Below are 16,978 nucleotides of genomic sequence, written 5' to 3'. Positions count from 1 at the left end.
ATGGGAAGAATGCAATGAAAGAGAGATGCTAGGTGTAATGGTGACTAAGGTAATGCTTCTCACATCGGAATGTGCACAGGAATCCCCTAGATATCTGGCATAATGCCAACGTGAACTCATTAGGTCTAAAGTAAGGACTGAGATTCCGCGTGTCTAACAAGCTCTCACACTTTGGCCAACAAGGTTTTGAGGTGGTTACCCGGCTCCTGCACAAACCTTCACAGGATGGGCGGGAATTTTCTGGGGAACTTTGGAAGGAAAGGGAATTCAGGCAAAAGGAATGGCTCGGTCGCAATCAGAGAACAGCAAAGAGCTGAGTAGGCACAGAACACAGTTAAGAAAAAAAAAAAAACAAAAAAAAACATAGGAAGAAGAGATAAGTCTAGATTGGTAGGGAGAGATACGATCACAGGGGCATCTTGTGCCTTAGAAGAATGTGGGCTTTTTCCAACAGACAATGGGAAGCCAGTAAGAGTTTCTTTTCTTTCTTTCTTTTTTTCTTTTAAGTAGACTCCATGTCTGCATGGAACCCAACGTGGGGTCATGACCCTGAGATCAAAACCTGAGCTGACCTCAAGAGTAGAATGCTTAACCAACTGTGCCACCCAGGTGCCCCAAGAGATTTGAACAAGGAAATCATTCAGTTAGATTTATGATGTAGAAAATAAAGTGACAAAATATTATGTTTATTCTCCTATTATTTGCCATAATAAAAACTGGAAACATCAAAAATGTCAACCAACAAGGGCCTGGCCAAAGAAATTATGTACAGTTATAGCTGAATACCATAAAACGATTAAAAAAGAGAGCTCTATATACACTGATATGAAAAAGTAGTATATTACATTAATTACAAAAAGTTAAGTGATACATATTTGACGTATGCATATGCTTATATATACATAAAAGCTATTAACTATATTTTATATACATATATATTTGCTTAATTACATATCACACAGTTTCTGTAAAGAATACAAATGAAAGATAGTTAGCGTGGGGATGGGAAGGAAACAGATGATGTGCAAACTGCCATCAAGTGCAGGAGAGGCTGCAGCCCTAAACTGGGGTGAAAAGACACCAGAGACATGAAGGGGGGCGAAGCTCTGATATGTCGGTGATGGGGAGGTGGAGGCAGGATGATGGGCAACCTGGGAGGGCTCCTAGTTTCAGGCCCGAGTGACAGGCAGATGGTGGTACCATTTTCCAAGGAGGGGAAGCATCTTTAGAGAAGACATGCTGAATTTAAGGTTCAGTAGGGACTTCAGCAGAAGCTTCCACAGTCATCAGGGAAATGAGCCTAACTGGGAAGTGGAGATAGACATAAAGAAAGATGACTTTCTGAGGAAGTCTAATAGTAAAAGGAATGAACACCTAGTAAAAGATGAGGGGAGGGTTTTTCGTTTGGGTTTTAAGGCAATCAGAGAACAGCAAAGAGCTGAGTAGGCACAGAACACAGTTAAGAAAAAAAAAAAAAAAAACACATGGGTGTGTTCCTGTGCTGAGGGGACAGGACTGGCTGAGGAGCAGAGGTTCTCACTACAAAAGTGTGAAGCAAGTTCACTCAGGTGGCAGGTAGGACCTGAGGCATGAGGACTGCCTCACATTGATCCTCTGCTGAATTACCAAGTAGAAATGATTGCAGATAAGTTTGTGGGCTGTGGTGTAGACTGTTCCAATAGATTCACGCTAAGCGCTCTCAATTTCTTCTTTTGGGAAAGGGCAAAGACAGAATGGCCAGATGGGGTCGTATCTTGGGGCAGAATTCTCAAGCACAGCTGGGGGGAGGAGCAGAGGAGCCGACCTTCCCAGGGAAGGAGCTGTGGAAGCACTGCCGGGTGGGGCTGGAGACCACTCAATCCAGGCCAGCCTCCTCGCACTCCTCTGTGGGATTCCTCAGAGAGCCCAGCACAGCCTGCCTGCGGGAGTGGAAGAGGAAGACGGGGCAGACTGGAGGTAGACATGGGGGAAAGACAGGAAGATGGGAGGCCGGAGGTGCTGGGGATGGGAACACAGGACGACTGACAACCCAGGGCTAACACCAACATAGCCACATACAGTTTCCTTAGCCCAACATATTAGCTACAGGATATAAAGCTTTTATCCTTGACAAATACTGTTGCAAGTACAGGGATCCACTTGTTTTAAGATTATATTCATTGGGTGTTTTAAAAACTATTTTAAGTAATACGTTCACTGTAAAAAGAAAACACTGAAAACACACAAAGATCTGAAGAAAATAAATCACCTGTTGATGCACCACCCAGAAATAACCACTATTATGTTATACTCACTTTCATGTTTTTTCCTTATGAGTGGGCATATACAAAGTTTGGAATGATGATGTTATAACATTTTTATATACCATGAAATGACTTAGTTGTAAAAGCACTTTAAAAGCCACTGTATGGGGGTGCCTGGGTGGCTCAGTGGGTTAGGCCACTGCCTTCAGCTCAGGTCATGATCTTGGGGTCCTGGGATTGAGCCCTGCATCAGGCTCCCTGCTCAGCAAGGAGTCTGCTTCCCCCTCTTTCTCTGCCTACCTCTCTCTGCCTACTTGTGATCTCTGTCTGCCAAATAAATAAAGTTTGTTTTGTTTTTAAAAAAAAAAGGTCAGGAGCACCTGGGAGGCTCAGTGGGTTAAAGCTTCTGCCTTCGGCTCAGGTCATGATCCCAGGGTCCTAGGATTGAGCCCCGAATTGGGCTCTCTGCTAAGCAGGGAGCCTGCTTCCCCCCTTCTCTCTCTGCCTGCCTCTCTGCCTACTTGTGATCTCTGTCTGTGAAATAAATAAATAAAATCTTAAAAAAAAATAAAATAAAAATAAGATCACTGTATGAAAAGCTACTTAAAACGTTAGCTGTCATTGTATTTTTGACAGAGAAAGACACAGTAAGAGAGGAAACACAAGCAGGGGGAGTGGGAGAAGGAGAAGCAGGCTTCCCACTAAGCAGAGAGCCCGATGCAAGGCTCGAACCCAGGACCGTGGGATCACAACCCAAGCTGAAGGCAGGCGCTTAACGACTGAGCCCAGGCACCGCAGTTGCCATTATATTTTTAAAACCCAAATAGTATCAGCAGGAACTTTGTCTTTTTTTTTTTTTTTTTAAGATTTTATTTTTAGGTAATCTCTCCACCCAACATGGGGCTCAAACCCACAACTCCGAGATTAAGAATCATACATTCCACTGACTGGGCCAGCCAGGTGGCCCCAGGATCTTTGTCTTTTACATAATTCATAAAATACCTAGCACACTGTAAGTCTTAAAACCTATTAAACAGTTTTAAATGATCAGACTATTAGTCATAAGCTGTATCTTCAAAATTACCTATATAATAACGGTTATGTATATACTTCTGATTTTATTTCAATGAGTTTTAATACTTGCCTGTTCTTCTAACTGCATTTTATTTTCTGTCATCTGTTCTATGAGTTTATCAAGTTTCTTTAAAGATTTAAGGTCACTTCCAACTTCCTTTTCTATAAATGCAGACACATAAGAAGGGAGATCACCATTATCTGTATCTTCATTGACTTGTTCATTTCCAACAAGAGCTGTAATATGCACATCACCTAAAACAAAAGAATATTATTCAACATTACTAAGTACCATGGAGTTAAAAGAAATACAAAAGATATACAAAGCAATATATCTACTTTCAAAAGTCAGTAACTTAAAGAAAACACTATATATGGTATGCATATATATGTTCATGTATATATACATACACCATATACACACTTACAAAAATACCAAAATGAATATATATAATACGTATAGATGTATATGCATATATGTGGGTTTTTTGGATTTTTTACACACACACACATACACCCAAATGAATAGCTCTAAAGTAATCTATCAATCAAGTACTACAAAATGCTTAGGAGCTGAGGAAATTCAGAGGAAGGAAAAATCCTGAGGTCTGTCCTAGTAACCATGGGTTTCAACTGATGTTGGCATGACAATGCAGTTATAAGCACATATTAAACTTTTCCAGAAGACTTTTATCTTATGAATCTATTTTATTACTAGAGGAAAAAAAGGTCAAATACTATTTTATGGATGCGGTTTTTATTACAGTAGTAATATATTTTCAAAATTTGTAAGGAAACAGATAATGTGATCTAGAATAACACCAGAGGACTCTGATTTTAAAATGTTAAAAAAAGGAAAAAGTATTCAAAGATTTCAAGTATATGAAAAAAAATTTGAAAGGCTGACCAATGAGTAAAACTCCTCCTTATGTAAGAGTAAAAAAGTTTTAGGTGCACCTGGATGGCTCAGTCGGTTAAAGCATCCAACTCTTGGTTTCAGCTCAGGTCATGATCTCAGGATCATGAGATTAAGCCCCAGATCAGGCTCCATGATCAGTGAGGAGACTGCTTGAGATTCTCTCTCTCCCTCTCCCTTTGCCCCTTCCCTGCTCATGTACATACACAGACACACACACACACACACTCTCTCTCTCTCTCTCTCATAAACAGATAAATCTTTTTTATGTTAAAGATTTATTTATTTATTTATTTGACAGACAGGGATCACAAGGAGGCAGAGAGGCAGGCAGAGAGAGAGGACAAGCAGGCTCCCTGGGGAGCAGAGAGCCCAATGTGGGGCTCAATCCCAGGACTCTGGGATCATGACCTGAGCCGAAGGCAGAGGCTTTAACCCACTGAGCCACCCAGGTGCCCCTCTTTTTTAAAAAAGTAAAAAAATAAATAAATAAATAAAATTTTTTTAATTTAAAAATTTTTTAATTAAAAAAAAATTAATTTTTTTCAATGCCATTTTTTCAAATGCCATTGTACAAAGTAAGATGCCCATGTCGGAAAAATAAGTATAAAAGGAAGTGTGAAAGAAAACACAAATTACTAAGAAAAACTCAAAATGACAGGTGCAACCACTAATTTTACAGTCTGAAGTGAGACTCCTTCCACAGCAAATAAACTGGACTTGAACTGGGTCATACAAGTTTATATACACTTATTAAATGTGACGAAAACAGATGACTTGGAACCCTGAGCCATTTCTATGGAGGAGTGGTGGCAGAGGCAGCACGGCCTGTGATGGAGCGAACAATGCCCAGTGAAAACAGGAACACTATGTAGCTTTGCTCTCACCCCATTTAGTGGGTGGGATTTCGCAAAAAGACCATTCCTCACTCTGCACTTGAATGCCAATTGTTTCCTGTCAGTTCCAAGTCAGTTTTTCACTCTGCAGGCATCTATACCTTCTTCCACAATCCACAATGTTTCAGAAATAATTAAGTCATTGAAGCTACATTCTCCATTTTTAGTCAAAGAAACAGATTTCTAGTAAATACTTAATCCACTTCAAAGGAAATTAAATCCTCCTCCACTATCCAAAATTTGTGGACCAACAGCACTGCTCCTTTTTTGCAGAGCTTCTCCAGCTCTACCTTCACTGACCGTCTGTACCCAGCTGGATGTGCCTACACCCCACAGAAATCTGAAGGCCACAGCGGGGTGTCAGCAAGGAAGGCAGGAGTGACGTGATCTGTAGTTGCTATGGAGGCTCTTTCCACTGGAGCCCTGTGTGTTAGATACACTGTTTCTTCTGGGGTATCTGCTGCATGTGCAGGCTGTCCCCCTTTGCTTACTTATGGTACCCCTCTTCCTGGAGAAGGTTAGGAAACTTGGTACAATGGTGGCTGCTTTTCCACAATTTGAATTATTCCACAGACAGAGCTTAAACCCCCTAGATTTGGTAGTACCTACAGATTTTTTTAAAAGGTGGTGGGGGGAGCTTGGGTGGCACAGGTGGTTGAGTATCTGACTCTTGGTTTCAGCTCTGGTGGCGATCTTGGGGGGTGTGAAATCAAAACCCACATCAGGCTCCACACTCAGCAGGGAGTCAGTTTGTCTCTCTCCCATCCCCTCTGCAATAGCCCCCAGCTTGTGCTCTTCTCTCTCTCAAATAAATAAAGTCTTAAAGATTTTTTTTTTTTAATTTGACAGAGAGAGAGAGATCTCAAGTAGGCAGAGAGGCAGGCAGAGATAGAGGGGGAAGCAGGCTCCCTGCTGAGCAGAGAGTCTGATTCCGGGCTCGATCCCAAGACCCTGACATCATGACCTAAGCTGAAGGCAGAGGCTTAACCCACTGAGCCACCCAAGTGCCCTCAAATAAGTAAAATCTTTAAAAAAAAAAAAAAAAAAAAAAAGATAATGTAAGAGGAATAGCCATTGGTCTCTAGATGAAAATAAGTGCTATAAAATAAGGTCCCAGACAAAAAGCAGACTTCCTAGAAACCAAACCTTAGAATAAACCTGAACATACAGTGCATTTCTCTACTTCAGGTTTAACTAAAGGATTTGGTCCTCTCTAAACAAACCATTCATAATGAGTTTATAAACAAATTAAAAGCTTAATTAAACTAGCATATGTTTAATTACAGACTGCAGCAATTTCTAAAAAAGAAAAAAACAGTGTGTGTGCATGAGAGATAAAGCTGGGGGAACAATACAGAGCCTCCTGGGGAGCAATACTGGTTGAACTTCGCCTCTGTTCTTCCTGGAGCTGCCCTTGTAGAACTTGGCTCTTTACCAAAATGGAAGTTTTAAGAAAGCAGCAACGAGGGAAAGGCAAGAGGTTATAATCAGCCTCATTACAAAACAACTGTTACTTCTGATAAAATGAAAATATGAATACCTAAAAAAAAGATTCGCCTAAATGCAAAATGTAACTGTCAGATATTCAATTATTTATGTAAAGATTAACAGAACAGGGGCACCTGGGTGGCTCAGTCAGTGAAGTGTCTGCCTTTGGCTTAGGTCATGATCTTGGGGTCCTGGAATCGAGCCCCACACCAGGCTACCGGGGTGTCTGCTTCTCCCTCTGACCCTTCCCCCCCCCTCATGCTCTGTCTCTCTCTCTCTCAAATAAATAAATAAAATCTTTAAAAAAAAAAAAAGATTAACAGAATATATACCAATGTGTTTAGGACTGGGAATGTTCCCCAGCCCTCCAAAACCAAATTTTCCTTTGTTCTATTCAACTTATAAGAATTAAAAGCTTGTTTCTGTGCTATGCGAACCAGCAGCCCACTAGTAAGAAGCAAAACTAGCATAAATCTCTGCCTCAGCTTCCCAACTATAAATGGTAACATTTGCCCGACTTATACTTAAAGGTTATAAACGGTATTAAAGTCCATGTTTCCTGACTCAACCCAATTTTCTTATTTTTTTTTCTCCTTCAAATATGAGCAGAATTGGCTGGCCTCCATCAAATTTTATTAATACAGAAACCCATCTACCATTATGTACAGGAGTCATGGTATCCTCTTTTTTTATCCTAAATAAACAAGATTTAAAGATTTTTTTTCTTGGGGCGCCTGGGTGGCTCAGTGGATTAAGCCTCTGCCTTCAGCTCAGGTCATGATCCCAGGGTCCTGGGATGGAGCCCCACATCAGGCTCTCTGCTCAGCAGGGAGCCTCCTTCCTCCTCTCTCTCTCTGCCTGCCTCTCTGCCTACTTGTGATCAATACCAAATAAAAACAAAAAAAATCTTAAAGATTTTCTTTCTTCAAAGATTTTATTTAATTATCTCAGAGAGAAAGAGAGACAGTGAAGAAGTTCAAGCATGAGCTGGGAAAAAGGGCACAGGGAGAAGCAGACCCTACTGAGCAGAGAGCCTATAGAGGGGCTCCATCTCAGGACTCCTGGATCATGACCTGAGCTGAAGGCAGACACTTAACTGGCTGAGCCAGCCAGGTACTCCTTTAAGTTATATTCCTTTGATATCACCATTTAAATGCAGCATAGTATATTCTTAGTCAAATGACATATTTTTTTAAAAAATCCATTTATTCATTTATTTGAGAGAGAGCATGAGGCCAGGGGCAGGGGTTGAGATGGGGCAGTGAGAGAGGGAGCGGCAGACTGCCCACTGAGCAGGGAGGTTTAGCCAACCGAGCCATCCAGGTGCCCCAAATGATATTCATGAAGATGACACACTGATGATTTGCGAGACTTTTATGATTCTCTTCTCATTTTTTGTAATGAGCACTCCTAATTGCAAAGAGGTTGACCAAGCCACCAAAGGAGGGACAAGGACAAAGTCTATAGTTTGTGTTTTTCATTCTACTAAATGACAGCTCAGTAGGCATCAACTTCCAGGCATCTGAATGGGCAAAGGTGGAAAAGGGAAGGGTTTAACTGAAAGACTGGGGTACTCTCCAATCCTTTTACAAGGGAGCAAAGCTGTGGGAGCTATGCCTGTCAAGGGCTGTGGACTACGTAGATCTTTCCTTCTGAGGCAGACTAGATCAGCGGGCAATGTCAAGGGCAAGCCTAACTCCTAAAGCCATTGCGGTAATGTGGACACCCTTCCTCCTATCACTATTCATTCCTAGACTATTTGCCATGGTCAGAAGAACCAAAACCCTCTGATGAAACAGCTGTTACATGCTCTTCCCTTCCTCCCCTAATTTCACTTCAAATGCCCTTGAAGACTCCTTGATTTCCAAAAGCCTGCCATACTTAGCTCATTAAAGTAAAATGACAAATGTCCATGTCCTTGACATATGCTCCTGTCCTAGGTGGAAAATGGAGGTGCTGACCTCTTCCCTCATCCTTGTCCAGACCAAGACCCAGGAAACAAGTTATCACTTGCCCTCTTCCTCCCACATCAACTTTTTTTTTTTTTTAAAGATTTATTTATTTATTTATTTGACAGACAGAGATCACAAGCAGGCTGAGCTGACCTGAGCTGAAGGCACGGCTTAGCCCACTGAGCCACCCAGGTGCCCCCCACATCAACTTTTAAAGGAAAATTCACCGAAGGTAGAGTACAACTAAGCAATTACCATTTTGACTCCAATTAAAGTGGTGGTCATCTCTCCTAGATCATTAGCTCCTCCAAATTCCTGATGCTTGATAAGTCGATGCTTCATTAAAATAACAGGCGGGCCGGGGCGCCTGGGTGGCTCAGTGGGTTAAGCCGCTGCCTTCAGCTCGGGTCATGATCTCGGGGTCCTGGGATCGAGTCCCGCATCGGGCTCTCTGCTCAGCAGGGAGCCCGCTTCCCTCTCTCTCTCTGCCTGCCTCTCCATCTACTTGTGATTAAAAAATAATAATAATAAAAAAATAACAGGCGGGCCCTAATTATTCTGAATCCAGTCTGAGGGGCAGCACTGCAGTTATTCCACACCAGACCCTGCACTAAGTAGGGATTAGGAAATGTTTATCTCCAAATCATCCCATATTTTACAATTTTAGAAAGAAAGATATGTATATAATGATACCACTACTGCATACTATGCAAGCATATTGTACAAAAAAGAGAGATTCGTCTAAAAGATAACAAGCTAAGCAAGGCAGTTCGCCGCAGACCCAGGAGGGCTGAGTTTTGGAGAGATGGCTGGGTACAGAATGCTTAGGTGTTTAGAGTCCGCTTACTTTTCTCTTCGACGTCCTTCCTTTCGTCACCTCTTTCAGAGCAGCACTAGAAGAACAGGTGTAACGAACACATTAAGACTGAAGAGATAGGTGGCACTCACACAGGATTCCCAGAGGGCATCCACTGGAGCACCACGAGGTCCCAGACCCCCTCCCCTGGGGCCTTCCTGGGGGTCAGGGCCATCTGATGCAGGTGGCCCTTGGGACCACCACTGCCACCACCCCAGGACGGCTGGAGTTACCGCGCCCAGCCTCCAGCGCCACGTCCCTAGAGAGATGTCTGGGTCATCTCACTGGGATGGCCAGAGCCACCGCCTCGGGACCAGCTCCCCTGGGAGGTCCGTGCCACCTCACTAGATCAAGCGCTAACTCCCCCGGGCCACGGAAACCACGTCGCCAGGCTGCCAGGGCCACCTTAGAGACACAATCTTCCTTGGGAGATCTGTGCCACCTCACTGGGTCACCGGTGTCCCTTGTCCAGATCACCAGGGCCGCCTCACCGGAGCTGCCGGCGCCTCGCGGATCTCGCCGGCCGGGAGCATCCCGCCTCCGCGCGAGTCCTCAGCTCCACGCGCAGCCAGCGTGGCTTATAGCGTTCGGGGCCGGCCAGCGGCCACACACCCGTTCAGGGGGCAAGTCTGTGGAGCTGGACGCCACCGCTACTTCCCCTCCGTCTCTCTGGTTTCTTCCTCTCTTCCCAGAGAGGCCCTGCCCGCGCAGTCGCCAGCCATGCGCCATAGCTCCCCCTGCTGGCAGGATGCCGGCTCGGCCGCTCAGAAAGTGGACACTGCCCCAAGGCTTTCCCTAGAAAGGGGTGGCGGGGGGGTGGCGGGGGGGTGGCGGGGGGGGGGGGGGGGGGTGGCGGGGGGGTGGCGGGGGGGTGGCGGGGGGGTGGCGGTTCTTCTCAACCAGGCAAAAACCTCCACCTCTCTCGGCCCTCAGTGGGCCCTTTTAACCTGGAAACTCATAGTTTTTAGTTTGGAGACGTTTTCTTGAACTTTTTGTTGACGACCATTACTTCCCTAACCCCTGTTGGTTTTTACTTTCGGAACTCTTATTTTTCAGATTTTGGATTCCCTGGAATGGTCCCCGAATTTCTCATTTTTTCTTTCTTATTTTTCATTTCTTTGTCCTTTCCCTTACATTTACTTCTTCTTTCTCAGGATGCTTCTGGAGGTTGTGCTCTACTAAAATGAGAGACTAAACAAAGAAAAAAGAAGACATGGGATATAGGAAACAGAAAATACAATACAGAAGAAAAATGAATTGAGAGTCCCTGACACCAACCATCACCAGACATGGACTGGTGCAGGTCCAGAAGGCTCTAGGAGAGACTCCTTCAGACAGATTAAACTGATAGAACACCTCAACTATCTAAAATCTTGGGAGGTGGAGATTGAAACAATCATTAAAAAGTTTGGGCTCAGGGGGCCTGGGTGGCTCAGTGGGTTAAAGCCTCTGCCTTCAGCTCAGGTCATGATCCCAGGGTCCTGGGATTAAGCCCCACATCAGGCTCTCTGCTCAGCCGGAAGCCTGCCTCCCCCTCTCTCTCTGCCTGCTTCTCTGCCTACTTGTGATTTTTGTCAAATAAATAAAATCTAAAAAATATATATTAAAAAAAAATATATATATATATATATATATTTTTTTTTTTAAAGGACAGTATAGGGCACCTGGGTGGCTCAGTTGTTAAGCATCTGCCTTTAGCTCAGGTTATGATCCCAGGGTCCTGGGATCCAGTCCTGTGTCAGGCTCCCTGATCAGCAGGAAGCCTGCTTCTTATTCTCCCACTCCCCCTGCTTGTGTTCCCTTTCTCACTGTGCCACTCTCTCAGATAAATTAAGTAAAATCTTTTAAAAAAGAAGAGAAGAAAGGACAGTATAACTAGATTGAGTAGATAAAGAGTTGAAAGTGTGGTGGGGTTGGGGGAGGCATGGGTAAAGGAAGAAAAGTTAAATCCTCATCTTCCATTTAGTGAAGTCAATAGATAATGCTTGAAAGTGAAAATTTGAGAAATAGCAATGCAAATATATATATATATATATATATATATATATATATTTGCAATGTTAACATTTTATATAGAGAAATGAAGGTAAATATCACAATAGCAGTTGAAAGAGGCAACATGAGGACACTGGGTGGCTCAGTCGGTTAAGTGCCTGACTTGTGGTTTTGGCTCAGGTCATGACCTCAGGGTTGTGGGATTGAGCCCCACCACAGGCATCATGCTCAGCGGGGATCCTGCTCAGGATTCCTTCTCTCCTTCTCCCTCTGCCCCTTCCCCTCTAAAATAAATAAGTAAGTCTTTTTAAAAGGGTGAAATGAGGGAGGCCTGGATGGCCCAGTAGGTTCAGTGTCTGCCTTCGGCTTAGGTCATGTTCCCAGGGTCTTGGGATTGAGTTCTGCATTGGGCTCCCTGCTTGTCAGGGAGCCTGCTTCTGGATTCTTCTGCCTGCCACTCGCCGTGCTTGTACTCTGTCTCTCTCTCTCTCTCTCTCTCTCTCTCTCTAACAAATAAATAAATAAAGTCTTTAAATAAATAAATAACAATTAAAAAGAGACATGACTGTCTTTGAGGAGGGGAAAATTGATAAGGAGGGGGTGGGGGTACAGCCTTTGCTCTTTCATTGCAAATTATAAGATTTCTACAGAACTTGCATAACTGATAAAACATGCATAACTGATAAAAATAAAAACATTAAAGGGAAAAAAAGATTGCTCTTAACTCAAATTTTTGCTTCTGAAGAATTCACTTTCTGGTAATGGAAATAGAAATAAAAATAATTTAAGATTGGATGCCGTAGGCTCAATAACAGAGATGTTTGCAGTGACTGAGGGAGCACAAAAAACAATCAACTACTATCTGGGGAGTGGAGAGAGGCCATCTAAAATGGACAGAATACTTGGCAATAATAAGGATAAACAAGAGATACATTGTGTGTGTTACACACTTAGCAATACATAGTGCTGGTGTGGGTTAAAAGCAGGATCCTGAATAATATACATAACATACATGTTAAATGTAATTTGAAAGTCAAGGAGAACATTAAATTGTTAAATGATTGTTAGAGGAAGTTGGAGTTTGGGACAGGCTTTGAACGCTTCTGTATTATTTTAAGTATAAAAGCTAATAAAGAGGGACGCCTGGGTGGCTCAGCTGGTTAAGTGGCTGCCTTCCACTCAGGTCATAATCCCAGTGTCCTGCTCCTTGCTTGGCAGGGAGCCTGCTTCTCCCTCCCCCTCTGCCTACCACTCTGTCTGCCTGTGCTCACGCTCTCTCTCTCTCTAACAAATAAATAAAATCTTAAAAAAAAAAAAATCCAGTAAAGAGCTGCCATTTTGAAAAACAAAACTAAAAATACATGTTTCAGTTGGACCTTGTCTAAGGCAGTTCAGGCTAAAAATGCAAAAAGGGTAAGTTTTGGCCGTGGACCTAGCTAACAGCTAAAGGAATGTAGACATTCTTTCCTTCTATGTGCATTTATGAGGATTTGGGCCACAAACTCAGAGAAGACACTGTTTGAAGTATACAAAAATTTAACCTTTGGGATCAAAGTTTTACTGAGGCTGTGGTAAAAATATTTGCAGTTGCTCTCACTGGAACATTAACCTATGAATTAGCCATAGCCGGAGGATATGTGCTTATACATGCATTAGAGACAAAACAGTCCATGGTACTGTACTTAATTGAGATGACTACTCGGAGACAGGCAATATAGAATCCTACCAGTCTGAGTAAATTGTCCATACTGAGTATGGATAATGTACACCTAGATTTTAAAAACAAGTCTACAGATACTATAGAAAACAATGTGGGGGTTGTTCAAAAAACATTAAAAATAGAATTACCATATGAACATCAGTTCTGCTTCTGGGTATATGCCACAAAAAATTGAAAGCAAGGTCTCCAATAGTTATTGGAACACCCACGTTCATAGCAGCATTATTCACAATAACCAAAAGGTGGAAGCAATCCAAGTGACTAGAGGTGACAGATGTGGTTATATAATATGTAATGGGATATTATTCAGCCTTAAAAAGGAAGGAAATTCCGACACATGTCACAACATGGATGAACAGTAAGGAAATAAGGCAGTCACGAGGGAACATACACTGTATGATTTCCACTTACGTGAGATACCTACAGTTGTAAAATTTACCCAGACAAAAAGTAGAATGGTGGTTGCCATGGCTAAAAGTAGGGACAATGGAGTTGTTATTTCCTGGGTAGAGAGTTTCAGTGTTGCAAGATGAAAAGAGTTCTAGAGATGGACGGTTTCTCAACAGTGTGAATGTACTTAATGCCACTGAACACTGAATTGTACACTTGACCATGGTTAAAATGGTAATTTTTAAAAAACATTTTATTTATTTATTTGACGGACAGAGATCACAAGTAGGCAGAGAGTCAGGCAGAGAGAGAGATGAGAGAGAGAGAGAGAGAGGGAGAAGCAGGCCTCCTGCCAAGCAGAGAGCCCCATGCGGGCCTGGATCCCAGGAGCCTGTGATCAGGACCTGAGGCAAAGGCAGAGGCTTTAACCCACTGAGACACCCAGGCGCCCCACCATGGTTAAAATGGTAAATTTTATGTTGTATGTACTTTACCACAATTAAAAAAAAAAAAAGAACTCGGAAATAACGCCGGTTTTTCACTAAGGATTGAGATCTGGCAAAATATTGAATGTGCAAAAGCTATTCGAGGTCCCGGTTTGGTTGCTAACGTGTGCTATTTGAACAGCATGGAAGGAGTAATGGGTTTGCTTTTTCTTCTCACAGAAGCACAAACTTGCTAAAGATCAGTTTTCCTGAAGCAGATCCTATGGGGGAGCCATCAAGCCGAAGGGGTAAATCGAAGAAGTGGGAAAATGGTTCTGTTGGATTCTCTGCACTTTGGAGGAAATTATATATAGAACCCGAATAGAATATAGTCCCTGAAGTTACTATTTTCGTTGTTAGTTGCGTGTGGAGAACACAAAAGGTCCTTAACTATGTAGAAAAAACCCTTATAGTAAGGCCATGGCCACTTTAAAGGTCCTAAAGGCAGTGTAAAGCACTCTTCGGTGCACGATGAAATTACTGTTTGCTGGGCTCAAAGCCCAGGCGAATGGGCCTCAGCAAGCTCCCCAACCCGCAGCCTGCCAGGCCTCAGGGGACCAGCAAGATCCAGCTCCGCGAGGCCGCTGGGACACCAGGCTGCAGAAAAGGGGCGGGGTCTCGCCGAGAGAGCCCGGCGCGGGGGCGGGGCCTCCGGCGGAGACCGGGCTCCGCCCCGGGGGTGGGGCCGACCAGCGGCGGCGCGTCGCTGCGCCGCACGTGTGAGAGCTCGGCCCCCGGCGAGTCCACGCGCGCGCTCCACGGCGCAGGGACTGAAGACGCTGGCCGTGCTGCCTATGTCGGGACGCCCCCGCAGCTGGCTCTTCCGAGTGGCGTTCGCCGCCGCCGCCCTCCTGCGCCCGGAGCAGCGCGCCCGCCCCCTCGCCGCCCGGCCGGTGCCGCGCCCGCGCTCCCAGGCCCCGGGTAAGTGCGTGGCCTCGCCGCAGCCCCCGGGCTCCGCGGCTAGCCGACGGCCCGGCCCCAGGGCCTCGCCCTGAGGGGCAGTGCAGGCTGGGAAGGCGTCCCGGCCGCGGCCTGAGCCCCCGGAGCGCCCGCGGTGCCTCCATTACGGACTGTGCCCGCGAGAGCGCGGTTGGAGCCGGCGGTCCTGCTCCCGCGGTGCCAGCCCCGCCCCCCCCTCCCGGGGCCGGTCGGCAGGGGGCGCCGCGCTCTCCCGCCTCCCCGCGCGGCTGGCAGCCCGCGGGCCCAGGCCCCTCTCCTCCCTTTCTTCGTCCGGGACGCTCCCTAAACTCTTCTCGCTGGGGAGAAAACCGGCCTGTATCCCGGAGCCTTAAGGGCTCGGGTGTTTCGCGGGGCCGGTCTTCTGCGGGGTGAAGCCCACGTGCTTTTGTCCTCGTTTTCATCCATCACTGCTTACTGCGAGCCTCCTGCACGCCAGGCAGGCACTCAGCTGCTGCTTTTAGTACACGTTGCCCAGAGTAGGAGCGAACAAGTTGGGGCCAAAGAGTCCTATCTCCAGCCCTCCGCCGGGTCCGCGTTCAGTGAGTGGATGTTGTAGGGGCTGCTGTGCTTGTTGAAAACTCATCCGCGCTGAGTCCTTACCGCCAGCCCAGCACTGAGAGGTTTGGAAGGACATCCTTATTGCCTGGGTTATTAGCGCCTGCCAGGAAGTAGGCTTTGGAGAGTTCCGTTTGTCACGTATTTGATCGCGCTGTCAGACCACTTTTTTTTTTCCCCCCCGAAAATACAGGATTATGAAGGGTCTTTGTTTCAAGTCTCCAGTCTGATCTGTGAAAACAGGTATCCCCCATTGGTTTGGGGATGCCTTGACAGTTGAGGGATCTGTCAAAAAGAAGCCAGTACACTCATACTGAAAAGGGGTCGGGTAGGCAGTGATTATGTTCAGTCATTAGGCAAGTAGCCAACAATCTGTATATATTAATTTAACAACTTTTGTTTTATGTGTGTGTTTATTTTGTTTTTTTAAATATTTTATTTATTTGACAGAGAGAGAGCACAAGCAGGGGGAGCAGCAGGGAGAGGGAAAAGGAGAAGCAGGCTCCCTGCTGATCAGAGAGCCCAATGTAGGGCTCAATCCCAGGACCCTGGGATCATGACCTGAGCTGAAGGCAGATGCTTAACCCACTGAGCCACCCTGGGACCCCTAACCTTTTGCACATAACTTTTGGTGGAAGCTGGGGTGATACGGGTATTAATAAAACAGCTTTTACCACCAAATAGGAGACAGAAATTACAGTCTAGCTGATCTGTTGACGAAGTTTGCTCCTGACTCAGGTCCTTTACCTGTGCCAGTCCCACTGCCTGGAACTCACCCCACAGGCATCTCTTCATGTCTAGTTCTTCCTTCCAGTCGAGGTTCAAAGGACATCTACTTAGAGATGTTCACTAAATAGCACTCCTCTTCCTCTCCTTCCCTTTACTGTGCTTTATTTATAATTCTGCATGCATATTTCTGAGAGATTATTACTTTATTCATTGATATATCCTTAAGTAAATGTAAACTTAGGGCAAGAAATTGTCCCTTTTCCCCCCTGTGCTTAGACTAGTGGCAGACTTATAAGGGATCCACAGATATTTGTGGAATTAATGAATCTGATGGACTTAATGATTTTGCATGTTAGAGTGTAGTGTGTGTTCTGCCCTGGGGAAAGGGTTGTTTATTGTGAGCTAAAGGGATTATTGACAGTTTGCAGAGGATGGATGCGTTTAAAAAGTGGATGTTGTATTCTGAACATAGAATTAAGACTAATATGGCTTTTTTAAGATGTTCACTTTGCAGGAAATATGTTAACGGACTATCAGTGTTGTATTACAATTTTGAGAATGCTAAACATTTCTTGTTGTGGGTGTAAAGGAATCTTATTGGTGAATCTAATCTTAATGAAAAAGACTTTAAAATATTGTTAAGGGGTGCCTGGGTGGCTTAATGGGTTAAAGCCTTTGCCTTTGGCTCAGGTCATGATCCCGGGGTCCTAGGATCAAGC

The 16,978-nt window shown here is 44.7% G+C and overlaps 2 protein-coding genes across 8 annotated transcripts in view; one reads left to right on the top strand and one right to left on the bottom strand.

Annotated features, from left to right (window-relative positions):
• RINT1 (RAD50 interactor 1) overlaps positions 1-10,091 on the bottom strand; it is a 34,330-nt gene extending 24,239 nt beyond the window's left edge. Inside the window, exons 1-3 of one of the 2 annotated variants that reach the window (XM_032304325.1) lie at positions 9,917-10,091; positions 9,417-9,462; positions 3,388-3,572 (exon numbers count right to left, since the gene is read on the bottom strand). In XM_032304325.1, the coding sequence (XP_032160216.1) occupies positions 3,388-3,572; positions 9,417-9,462; positions 9,917-9,958 (273 nt within the window). In that variant the 5' untranslated portion in view covers positions 9,959-10,091. Of the gene's footprint in view, positions 1-3,387; positions 3,573-9,416; positions 9,463-9,830 lie in introns of both variants that reach the window. The other variant, XM_032304326.1, reaches the window with a different exon arrangement.
• Positions 10,092-14,685: 4,594 nt separating this feature from the next.
• Positions 14,686-16,978, top strand: part of PUS7 (pseudouridine synthase 7) — a 65,612-nt gene continuing 63,319 nt past the window's right edge. For 3 of the 6 annotated variants that reach the window (XR_004276739.1, XR_004276738.1, XM_032304329.1), the window contains exon 1: positions 14,686-14,936. Coding sequence is in view for 3 of the 6 variants with exons in the window: in XM_032304329.1 (XP_032160220.1) it covers positions 14,810-14,936 (127 nt within the window). In the remaining 3 variants the exon portion in view is untranslated. The remainder of the gene's footprint in view (positions 14,937-16,978) is intronic. The other 3 variants (XR_004276737.1, XM_032304327.1, XM_032304328.1) reach the window with 2 other exon arrangements.

Source organism: Mustela erminea, chromosome 11 (assembly GCF_009829155.1).
Source record: "Mustela erminea isolate mMusErm1 chromosome 11, mMusErm1.Pri, whole genome shotgun sequence".
NCBI lineage: Eukaryota > Metazoa > Chordata > Mammalia > Carnivora > Mustelidae > Mustela > Mustela erminea.
The sequence above is the reverse complement of the archived record's forward strand: the minus strand, read 5'-3'. Positions and strand labels throughout refer to the sequence as shown.